Source organism: Plectropomus leopardus, chromosome 16, assembly GCF_008729295.1.
Source record: "Plectropomus leopardus isolate mb chromosome 16, YSFRI_Pleo_2.0, whole genome shotgun sequence".
NCBI classification, from domain to species: domain Eukaryota; kingdom Metazoa; phylum Chordata; class Actinopteri; order Perciformes; family Serranidae; genus Plectropomus; species Plectropomus leopardus.
The window spans coordinates 25,571,065-25,583,876 of NC_056478.1; the positions used below are offsets into that span (position 1 = coordinate 25,571,065).

Consider the following 12,812-nt stretch of genomic DNA (forward strand, 5'->3'; position numbering starts at 1 on the left):
GTCCCTTTTTGACAAAATCTCTTCAAATTCTCAGTTTTAGTATGTTTTATTTTTCCCAGCCCGGATTTTCTGGGCTTCATGTGAAATATAAGTGGATAATAAGTCTGATGTGTGCCGTCATTGGAGAGCAGTCACTGACTACTGCGTTTAATTGCTCAGTACCTGAACTACTGCTGTACAGAATAATCCGAGACCAAGACCTGTTGTTTCAAACCGTTTGGGTCACATGGGAGAGTGGAAAGCCAACTTCTGAATACACCTGCTGCTTCCTGCTCTTATCGGTCCGGGGAGGTGAGGAAACCTCCTATCCTCCACATGCCGAAGCTAAACAAGGGGAACTCATCGGACAATAGAAAGACACGCTGTTCCAAGTGACTGAGGAAGCCTGTCTGTTTTAACACCACCTCCACCGTGCAAGGTACCTCTGATTTCTGCAGGAGCTCCTCCAAGATCCAAAACAGGTAACACGAGTTCTGATGCTCGTCTACAGGAAATATGTCGAGCCCTAAGCTCTCCTGCCCCTAAAAAAAAGAACATCAACATTAGGGCTGCATCATTGATAAGTCAAAAGACTGTGATTGACGTGGGTCATTTTTGAGCAATAACAAAGGGTTACCTAAATTTTATTAGAGATGTAAGTTTCAGTTCATTTTGCCTTCGATAGGCTGATACCCATGAACCGGTAACCAATTCATTAACATTCATTGTGACTAGACTAGCTACCAGACCCAAGTGGTGCACAGTGCAGTAAACTGAAGAGTAGACAAAAAATAACCTGAAGACTTACATATGTAACTGGTCAAAAATATTAACTGCAGTTAACTGATTAACGATTGACCAATTGCTACCTGATTAATGCTTAACCACTGACATTCCTAATTGAGATCCAAGTCAGGTAAAGGTTGAAAAAACGGTCTGTAGAATCAATGTGCATTTAGATGAAGATGTAAATTGTTGCGTCTGAATACTTAGTATCTTAATATATAGCATATGGTATATATACTGTATATATAACATAAAGCAGGATTAATACAAATCAGACATCTAGTATGGACAGTGTAAAAAACGCAGCAGATGGCTCGGACCTGTAGCCATCCCTTGTCAGCTCTTCAGTTGGAGGTCGTTCACAATGCAATCAAACACACATTTAATGTTAATTTGTAAAACTAAAGTAGTTTTCATTTATCATGTCTCTTTCTGCTCTTTTTCCAAAAGTAAAAGCATCTTGTCGTTCACAATGCAATCAAACACACATTTAATGTTAATTTGTAAAACTAAAGTAGTTTTCATTTATCATGTCTCTTTCTGCTCTTTTTTCCAAAAGTAAAAGCATCTTGTTGGAGCAACTCAAAAAAGGCATCAAGTTCTCTGTTGAAACTGGACTAAATATTGCTGGCAGGTGTTGTACATTATCACCTTTATTCTAATGGCATGTGAAGACTATATCTTTAACATGCATTATAACCAGTTCTATAGGATGTCCTGGGCACATTTCTTGACAAAAGAAAGTTGAAATCCTTATGATTTGGTGATTTGTCTCTGAGCTGATTCAGGAGCGCCCCGAGCAAACCAAAAGGTCTCCTTTGTCAACTTGACAGCCTCCTCCATATCTGGTATTGACTAACAGAACCTTAGCTTGCAGTACTTGCAAACTTAGGGCCACATCTCGAAGCATCAGCTTCCACAGCATCAGCTTTGAACACTTTGACACTGAATATGTCAGAGGTTCTTACCAAATTCTAAAGGTCCACTACCCCAAATACCATCTATACATGTGGAACATACTGCGGCCAAGATGGAGACGTTAAATGCATCTTTAAACTGCATGCCGAGCTGTTTCTGATCAGTGTAATCCGAGGAAGCAACAGCCGTTAGAAACCAGCAGAAAATGTAAATCACAACAAAAATCATCCAGCACTGGAGTAATTCTTCAGGGATGAAGGATTATACACACTGTTGCAACATGCTGCAAATACTTGCTCAAGCTATTTAGCAACATATGACATGATGTTTGCAGAGCACACACTGAGTTTACAGCATGCACTACACAAACCACTCCAAACCAAATGTTAATTATTCAAATAAAGAGAAGCTACTCCTTTTATTCCAGGCTGCAGTGTGCATGTGTGTATGCGAACTTCATTTTTTTGCATGTGAAAGTTTCTGTTTGTGCACCTCTCTCTCTGTGTGTGTGTGTGTGTTTGTGTGTGTGTGTGTTTGTATGAGATATGTCACAGAGAAAAACAACCGCCAGATGGCTGTCAGGTATTCCTCCAGGCCTAAGCTCTCAGAGAGCTGACAGAATGTGACAACAACACCACTGAACCCCTTAAAACACACACACGCACACACACACACCACTTAGACCCCATCAGCATTGGGGCACTTAGCACTTTGCTCTAGAGAGCTACAACTCCATATTCTCTTTATCTCACTGTTCCCTTTTTAAATGTTGCCCTCTTGAAAATCTTTCTGCAGCTTCACCACCAGTTTAAGGCAGAATTCTTCTCACGATCAATTACTAAAAAGTGTCATTAACAACATTTTACTGGCTCTATTTACAAATATAAGAAGTGTGTGTATGTATGTGTTGCTGTGTTACTTGACGCACCTGGATTAGCTTCTCCAGAAACCTCAATGAACCACAGAGGTGCATTTCAAACATTGGGGAGCTTTGACACATAAAAACAACTTAAATGCTGATGTGGAGCTGGCTTAAGATTTGGTAGACGTTAGTCACGGTGCTGTTTGGTGATGCAAAATAGCCACCATCAGCCACCCACTATCATTTAATATTTTTATTATTCAAGTGGAAACAGACAACGTCCCCCATTAGCATTTCCAAGTGGTGTTATTGTTGGCACCGCTGTTGCAAAATCAACCGGATGGCTTTGTGTTTTCCTCAGAAAGACCACACAGGACAAAAGCGTGACTTATTCCTTTTCTTTGAGTTTATCATGGAAACATGAAAGCAGAATAAAACAGTGCCAGGCTGCCAGTCTGACTGGATCACCAGACAGGCTTCAGTGTCATAAGTGAATTACTACCCTGTCGCAACAGAATAGTATAGTCAAAGCAAAGCTTACAGGGAACAAATCTACTTAAATGCCGATGGTGTCAATACTGTATCGTCATTACTTTGTGCAATCAATTTTTACTTCATAATAATATGTTAAAGCAAACCCAAATTACCGCCTCACAGTTGCATGTATGACCACCAAAATCAAATAATTTAATTACTGATCGATGACCTTGACCTTTGCCCACCAAAATGTAATTAGATCATTGTTAAGTCCATGTGGACATTTTTGTTGAATCTCAAGAAATTCCCTCACGGTGCTCTGGAGAGATCATCTTCACAAGAAAGGGACAGACAGACAACGCGAAAACATGCCGTCAGCCGGGGCTGTTGCCAGCGCAGAGGTATAAATATCTTATTCTATTGCATCTATTCTTCTGCTGACGGTTTATTATTGGACTGAATGAGAGTAATGTGAAATGGTTAATCAAGGTGATGAACCCACGGAGAAATCTGCGATTTGACTTGGCTCTATGGTGCTTTTTAATATTTGTTTTGGTTGTACACCCACCAGCTTCACTGTTGTGCTTCAGTCTCAGCGCTGTAATAAAGCCACTGTACACGACCTGCTCAACAGCAAACAGCCCACAGACACAGACACGGACACGGACACAAGTTGATAACCATAGTGAAGCGTTTAGAAGCTACGGAGACATATATTTTCCTCAGGAGTTGGAGGAAACCAAAAACAGTGCTTAAAGACAGAGTATGTTTGACTTACACTCATCAGGTGGACCACCAAATCATCATGTTGTTACACTCATTTTATCTCATCAGGTGTTTGTTACGTCACACAGGAAGAGAATACATTGATGAATCTTTTCTTGCATCTTAAACTGAGTAACGTTGGACAAATACACTCGATATTAATGGCTATCTCTGTACAGTCGGCAGCACTCATTAGCTGCCAAACACAAGATCAGATCTGTGCTTTGTGCTTTCATTTTTTCAATATCTGTAGAGTGATTCACAGGTTCTGTCTTTAATTAATACGACCTCATACATTTAAGACATACTTACTGTATATACAGTAATAAAAAGATAAGATATAGATGATTCATCAACTTTTACTGCTATGCTTTCAAACATTACTAATATAAATATATCTTCAGCAGCACTGAAAGACATCAGGCTCCAATCATGTTAGATTTGTGTTTGAATTTTGAATTCAGAGGCTGTAGTGTTTGAACTGTATGTACGCATATTTGGTGAAATGTTGCCATTGAGAAATGGTGCCAGGCAGCTTGACACAAAGGCCTCAGATATTCACACTGTCTGCTGCAGCAACTGTCAACACGATAGAAAGGACATATTTCATCTGAATGAGCGAGAGAGACTGCAGCGTACGTGGTTCGGTGAATCATTGTTAAAGGAATATTACATCCACAGACTGACCATGTGTATACTCATACCTCTTATTTGTTGAATTTGTGAAGAAAACTTTTTCTCGCATGCCTCTACAATGAACCAAGAATCAAAAAAGTAAGAAATTTATGACGAACTGAAGTAAAACAGGTCGATTTTATCAACAGCAAAACTATATTAAAAAAATGTGTTGGCAAACTCTCACACAACTCATGCAGTATAATCCAGGTCTCATTCATTCAGTTTTATGCATAGTGCTTACTTAAATGCATGCATCTTTGCTAAAACCTTACAATTTGGATTCTTTACTCATCATCAAGTATGCAAGAAAAACAAAGTTTTCGGGAGAGTAATTGATATACAATGATCATTTTGTGGGTGAAGTCTTTCTGTAAAAAGATGATTATCTGAACATTGTCTACGAACGGTCTGGATGTTCGGACGTGGGGTCTCTTCTTAAACTTGGTACATTTAAATGATTTCTTGTTAACCTGCAAAAACTCCACCGTTATTGCTGGATGATCCATTTAATACCTACAAACTGAAAAGACATGAAATGAAATGAAGCTGCAAGTTTGGGAATTAAAGGATTTACTATGTTGAGAATGTCATGATTTATTTTAAACATGGTTTTGGTTTAATTGACTAAGCAGTGCATATCCTATTTGAAGGCTTTGCTATTAATTAATATGCAGATTTTAAACCAGAAAATCAACAGAAGCTTTGCACACACTGAAAGGGTTTCAGTTTCCAGGTCTCATAAGAAATTAGAGGCAGTTTAAAATATTTTCAGCTGTCTGGTTCTTGCTGAAGGCAATCACCTCACTGCTGCTAATGATAATATTCATGATCGCTTAATCAATCGTTACTTCGATTAATGGACAATAACAAACGCTGATCAAACTTTCCCACAGCCCAAGAAGCTGACTTTAAATGTCTTATTTGGTTTGATCGGCAGACCAGAACCCCCAAATTATTCAGTTTACAATAATATAAAGAAGAGGAAATCAGAAAATGAATGGCAGTTGTGTCTGATAAATTACTAAACAGTTTAATAAATATCAAAATTGTTACTTTTCTATCGTTTAAAAGGACACAAAGGAATCTGATCAATTGATTATTTAAATAGGTAAACCTTCAGTGATCAACATGACAGCAGTACAATGAAATCCAAACAGGACAAGCAGATTTGTCTTTTTCACTTTAATTTAAAATTTTTCGCTATTTCTGATAACTGTTTGGCATTTATTAAAAGCTTAAATCTGTAAAGAATAGCCATTAGGGTAATGGGTTTTGAGACAAATACGATATTTCTTTACATTATCATTTACAAAAACACTGAAGCTGAGACAATAAATGTTTTCCTCTAAAATTTGAGGACTTGCTGTTTTTCGCTTTTTATATTATTCTTATTTTTTATCTTTTGGTTTTGGACCATTGATCAGACAAAACAAATGATTTGGGGTGTGACTTTGGGGCTCTGGAACATTTCTTTTTAATTCGTTTCTGATATTTTATAAATGGTTAAAGCTGTGGGAGGCAGACATTTGGAAAAGGCAAAAAAAAAAGCCTTCCCAACAGATGATCATGGGCATATGCACCATGCTTTTCATACAGTAACCTAATGTTTCACATATTTTGATTTATTTAATGTTATTTCACTGTGGAGTTGCGAGCAATGCATAGTCTCAGCCCCTCCTTGCTCTGCTCTCTGCTCCCTCTGTGTTTATCAGACCACCCATGAGCCTAATTAGCTAGTTAGCCCCCCCCCTCCCCATAGGGCCTCCACCTCGCTACTCACCGCTGTAGATTGATTACCCAGGAGGAGAGCAGGCAGCAGCACAGGAGACGGACCTTCGGTTGGCAGCTGTAGCAGCTGAAACCCAGTGCCTGGTGTCACAGGGGGCGCATGGCCAGCGGCAGCGCCAGGGCTAAAACGTGTAACTGCAGCAACAGAACGTTTGCTGATACAGCAGAAAGTCAGGACTGTTCAGATTTAAGTTTGCTGCAGGCTGACCGCAGATAGGGGGTCCGTCTCTGGAGCTGCTGCCTGATCTCCTTCAGGTTATATGAAGTTGTAATGGCAGGGAGTAGCAGAGGACACACTGTGATTCCAGGCTCTAACGTTGACTAACGTGAGCTATACAAACATGAACTTGAGGCTGCAGCGCTGAGTTTTTTAGCGCCTTTTTACAGTGGGCTTAACTATTAGCCACATTTTCTCTCCATCTCAGTAAACAAATATGGACCCTCTGCAGGATTCTCTGCCAATGGATCAGGCTCTTCACCAACTGAAGGACGTGCATGCCAAAGCATGCATATCTGCATTTGTAGTACAGCCAATAGCAATGTCCTCTCTCTGAAATGACCTATGATTGGCCATCTTTCTATCCTCAGTCCTGACAATTTTGCCAAAGTGAAGGAAGCCTCAAGCAGCAACGTACAGTTACATTGTGTTTCTTAGCCTGGACAACCAGGACATCCAAAATTTTAAAAGTTTATCAAAACTTGGGCAACAATGTGTGACTGCCATTTTTTAAAACATGCAGAAGAAGTTTGCTAATTCAAAGAGGAACATAATTTAGAACCACTGAGCTAGACAAACACAGTTATTCAAATCAGAACAAGAGGGCGTCTTAAAAAAGCACAGAGCACTCGACCAGGGTACATAACTGCCAATAAGCTTCAAAATACAGTCTGACCACAGGGAATAAGGTCGTCCTACAAAAACACCTTTTACTGAAGTCTATGAAATGAAGAGCTCATTCTATCCTCAAACTGCTTGCTGCTTCTGCACATCAATCTGTTCTGGTCGGACACACTCAGACACAACAAAACACTCAACTCATCAGCCCGTATATGTTATATTTGTTTTGTTTACACAATCTGGTGCAATGATGCAGAAACCTGCAGAAACTGCCACCATTATTTACTTTTGTTCGTGATACATCCGGCAGCCAATCATCACTTCTGAACAATGTTATACTATCAATTTCATTTCACAACAATTTGTTACAGCATTCAGCAAGTAGAGGCTGTTTTGGTCAGTTAGGTTGATAAGAGTGAGCCTGGGATATTCTTACCTTCATTTCCAACCCGTCGACGCTCATATGCCCAGAGAATTTATGAAGCCTTGAAGCGGGACTCAATGGTCAGCAAAAATCGATAACTGGATTGAAAATCTAGAGGCAGCTGTGATGGAACTTCTGTGAAGAATATACACAAACAGCAGTCATCAACCGGAGGGGGGGGCTGAAATTGCTGCTTGGGATTAAACAACACAGTGGATCTGCTGGCCTCCTCATAAGCAACCTGCTATAGAAATCCTTTTCACACCACATGAAGTCTTACTGTCTGACTTTAAGCACCAGGCCAAGTCCAGACATCAGCTACAATTGATTCAATACCTCTCTGACATAGTGTCAGCAATACTAGTACCAGTACAATACCTGAGTATCTTTTTTTATAGACTTTGAGGAACATGTTTTCTACAATTCTGCTTTTAAATGTAAACATCCTCAGGCATTAAATGTATTTCAACACAAAAGGCTGCACAAGAACTTCGCCTTAATTAAAAATGTCTCTAACGTTCTCTAGCAAACAGCACATAATAGGGACTATAGTAACTACTTGACCTTTGACCACCGAAATCTAATCCAAGTGGATGTTTGTGCCAAATTCTAAGAAATTCTCTTAGGGTGTTCTTAAGATATCGTGTTCACAAGAATAAGATGAATGCAAGGTCACATTGACCTTGTCTTTTGCACAAGGACAACCAAAGTATAATCCATTCAATGTTGAGTCCAAGTGGGCATTTGTGCCAAATTTTAAGAAATCCCCTCTAGGGGGGTCCACAAGGACGGAGTATAGCATAAAAACATCATGCCTCTAGCCGAAGCTATCGCTGGCACAGAAGCATAAAAAGTTTTCCTCCATTAATTGTTGCTCAGATGTTTCTAACTATGTGAGCTTTGAGTTTTAAAATGTATGTTTGGTGTAGTGTAAAACTCAATAAAGAACTCTGCAGTGCTAATGCTTCCCTAATGGCTACCAGTGTTTATATTCCTCTAGTAGTGGCACCCAAAGAACAACAGAGCTGAGCCAGAGGAATAGAAGGCAATCTATTAAACAGACAGAAAGATATGGAGATAAGAACATTATACGAAGTGATGGAAGGCCCATCTGCATGTATCCTAACCAGGGTCCTTTTTTTTATTTAAGTGAGGGGGTGAAAACAGCAGGACAGACTGATTGAGCTGTCTGTTGGCTCGTTAGTGCTCCTCGGGGACCCGGCGGGCCGCAAGCTGACAGTGACAGGATTCGCTGCAGCCTTTTAATAATCCTGATAAACTACCACCTCTCTCTACGCCAGCTACGGCACAGCTTTTCACTTCCAGGCCAACCTGCAAAGTCAGAACGAACCTCATGCTCAACATCTCTTCCCCCGGTGAGTAACGTCAACTGAAGGTTGGACGTGAGGGTTCAAGTGAGGTTGAGGTCGAGAGGGAGGTTATTTCTTAATCGACTTTCTGGGTGAGCACGAAGACTGAGTTCTGGCTTTGAAGCTTGGCAACAGGATGCTGTGGAGTCTTTGAATATCTGCAGGAGGCTGCAACTTTAACACAGAGGATTGTGCACTACAACTGTGCCCTCAGAATGTGATAATTAGCAACCCTGTGAATCAGTTCATCATAAGAGAACACAATTATCTGTGTTTGCAAGCTGCAATATGATGGCAGCTGCAGTTCTGAGGATTTAATTACTATGTTAGAATGTGTTTTTTGCAATTTGTCAAATATTACCTTGATCGTGAGAGTTATAAAATACATCATATGTTTCAACCCTAACAAACACTTCATCTAAAGTACTTTGCAGTAAAATGAGACCTTTGTCAGTGCTGTTTATCTTCTGAACGTGTAAATAACTAACAATTTTCTAAAGGAGACAAAGACATACTTTATCCATCCCCGAAGGAAAATTCAATTTTCTCACTCTATTGTTATTTCACATACAATAGAGTACACATACACACACGGGCCTGAAACACACAGAAACAAGATCAATAAACATGCATTAAGGGAGAGATGTCAGAGCAAGGGCATTGCCCTTGCACATGCGCCCAGAGCAGCTGCAGGTTTGGTACCTTGCTCAAAGGCCAAGTCCACACGCACTGAGCTACTGCGGTCTCGAAATTTTATCGAACAAATTTTACTTAAAATTGGTGTTTCCGTGAGTTTGTTGGCCAAAAAGCTGTTTGATTTTACTGAGGAGGAGCTGGTTTAATCCACACCTGGGTAGTTTTTGTTTTCATTGTAAATGGTTCATGTTTCTATAAAATGAATGTTTGTCTTTATCTTTAGCCACTTCAGCAGCCTAGTTCTATGGATGTTGGTCAAGACCAGGGAAATATGTGGCTCCGTGGCTTTGGCAAAATACTGCATGCAACGGTTTCGTTTCACCATTTTAACATTTATTATTGCTGTTGTGTTCTCAAGAATGTTTAAATGTTGAGTCTCCTTTCCTTAGCTAGGCTTGCTATGAAGTCAAAATCCATAAAGCAAAAGTCTTGGAGGAAAATAGAGAATTTAGTTGTGCATGGACAGATTTGTTTGCTGCCAACACTGTCAAGTTTCAGTGTCAAATAATCTTAAGAAGTGCTCTGCAGAGTAGCTACCTTGTGCTTTAAGATATTAATGAATGTTCAGGTAGACCTATAAGTAATGCTGTTAGTTAAATTTGACCCTAATGGGCTGTATCAACTTCATTATGAGACTCAAATGTGTTTCACGGCTCCGGACAGAATTTTCTCTTTTAGTTTTTTCAGGCGGCAAAAAATAGATAGTTGATAGTAAAGGTTGCTGACCCCTGGTCAAGACAGAAAAAGCTCAACAAATGTTGGATGGACTGCCATGAAATGTTGTACAGACAGTGCACAGTTCAGGATGAACCCTGCTGACTTTAGTGACCCAGAGCTTTTCTCTATTGCAGGTATGATGTTCATCTTTTTGTTTTTTAAGTGAAATATCTCAACTACTATTGGATGGATGACCATGAAATGTAGTTAAGATGCTCATGTTCCCTTCAGGAGGAATTATAATAACTTTGGTGATGGGCTGATAGGGTCACATGGGTCATTGTGAGATACTTCTCTCTCTCTTAATTACTGTGGTTCTAAATTGGAAATGAAAAATGATGCATCAGTATCGAGACCATACTGAACTAAAAGCAGCTAATGATTTCATATTTTGTGGTTCCTTGTAGAGATTTAAAAAAAAAAAAACTGTCAAAAGAACCAACCTACGTATCTATACCTGCAAAGGTACCCTGTTAATTACCATTGGAGGGATTTGGAAATGTGAAAGGCCTTTGCACTAAGGTGAATGAGGACCTCGACTGTGGTGAGGAGACAATTCCTGGATCTGTATGCAGCAAGGGAGCCTGAAGCACCATGACCCAGATAAGATCAGCTGCCTTGAGATTATAAAGCTGCACCCTGAATGGGATTTAATGGTCCATTTGATTAGACCTGGAGCTCGTTACTGTTCTGACTGGGTCACAGGCAAGCCGGCAGCCTGTAACTGACTGAGGTAAACGTCAGACTGAGGGGTGGGATTGAGGGTTTTTCATGAGGAAGAAAATACAAGAATGAAGACAGATTAGAAGATGGATAAGAGGGACTCGCTTCATGGAAAGGTTTTTAACTCCAAATCTAAAACAGAACTGCAGCTAACACTTATTTTCATTTGATTATTCTGACGATAATAGTCTCAATCTGTCAAACAATGTAGTGGCTTCACATTGCTTGTTTTGTCCTATCAAAAATCCAAAATCACCAAATATTGTATTTACTATAATGCCAGACATACAATCTATAAAATAATTATTCCACGGTACTGAAAGTACTGAAGCTATGAAAAAAAAAGATCTACAGTCAGATTTTCAACCCAAGGCTGCAGAGATGAACGGACCAGTTCAGACAGCAGGAGGTTGCAATTTTGTCCCTTTCTGCGTACATCAGACAAACTTAGCCGCTCCTCAAGGTTTGTTGTCAATGGCAGTCGTCTGCTAGGTTAAGTCATGCCGCTGCTCAAACAAAGTTTTTATGCTGCTGGCTCTTTCACCACAAACCGTCAATGGCTGAGTCCCAGATGTATCCCACATTTGAGTATTTCCACTGCTTGAATATTCTCCTACTAACAAACATTAACGGGATGGAAGATCTTTAACAGCTATAGTCAGTGGTAAGCCTGGTCACAGGTCATATAAGTAATGCTGTGTTTTGTAACTCAGCTGTAGTGACAGTGGAACAACATTACAGAAAAATACACGTACACGTTACACGTAATGTAACAATGTAAAGAATGTGTAGGCCAAGAAGGTAGGGAAAACATGTAGAATAGTTATAATAATGTCAGCTAATATTAACATTATTACAGATGTGGTGGAGTAGTATCAGTGACTTTTTCTGTACAGCACTGTGTGCAGGTGATTATTTGAAGAAAAAAAATATTAGTCTCTTCTTTTGCCTTTTGCGGTGTTTCTCCACCCTGCCTGAAGGAGACACAGACAGCGGTGCTGAGTTTACCACAACCTCACTCTGCACTTGCCATTGCATATGCACAAGCTCTGCAAGCAAAAAGCCAACATGACTGATTTATTAATGAAACGTAATCCGTCCCAAAAGATGTGCAGACACCGAAAATAAACACTCAACAGGTTACTGAGACACAGACTGCACCGCAACAACAAACACTGGACTCTTAAAGAGCCAGAGATACTCCCTTGAGACAGGGAGTAGGCCAACAAGATTAAAGAGAGGGTTTGTCATTTTATACTTCATTTTGTAAAATTAATATTAAAAGTTGTGATAAAAGGCTAATAAATAAAAAAACATTTTTTTAATAACTTTAAAGAAGTTTTCTTAACTGTGCACTATGCAGCTGTATTATCTAGAAAAATAAAAGTGTTGGATTGGGAATCTGTATCGGCAGATACTCAATATTAGACTCAGATCAGATCGGGGGGCAAATAAATGTGATTGGGACATCCCTACTTATTTTGTGTGCCTAATACTAGTGCCAACATTACTAGTGACAACATTATGTCAGACAAGAATAGGTAGCAATTTCTCACATTCAGGAGCATTATACTGCTGACTTTATGCCTTTATATCTCATCATAAATGATTTTTACAATGAATCTTAATCAACTCTTTCAACAAAAGTTGATTAAGATTCATTGTAAAAATCATTTATGATGGGATATAAAGGCATAAAGTCAGCAGTATAATGCTCCTGAATGTGAGAAATTGCTACCTATTCTTGTCTGACATAATGTTGTCACTAGTAATGTTGGCACTAGTATTAGG

General features: G+C 39.5%; 1 protein-coding gene across 1 annotated transcript in view; it reads right to left on the minus strand.

Moving 5' to 3' along the window:
* Positions 1-275: 275 nt before the first annotated feature.
* The window catches only part of mei4 (meiosis-specific, MEI4 homolog (S. cerevisiae)), a 69,628-nt gene continuing 57,091 nt past the window's right edge, over positions 276-12,812 (minus strand). Inside the window, exon 5 of the mRNA XM_042503858.1 lies at positions 276-521. Coding sequence (XP_042359792.1) covers positions 276-521 — 246 coding nt within the window. The remainder of the gene's footprint in view (positions 522-12,812) is intronic.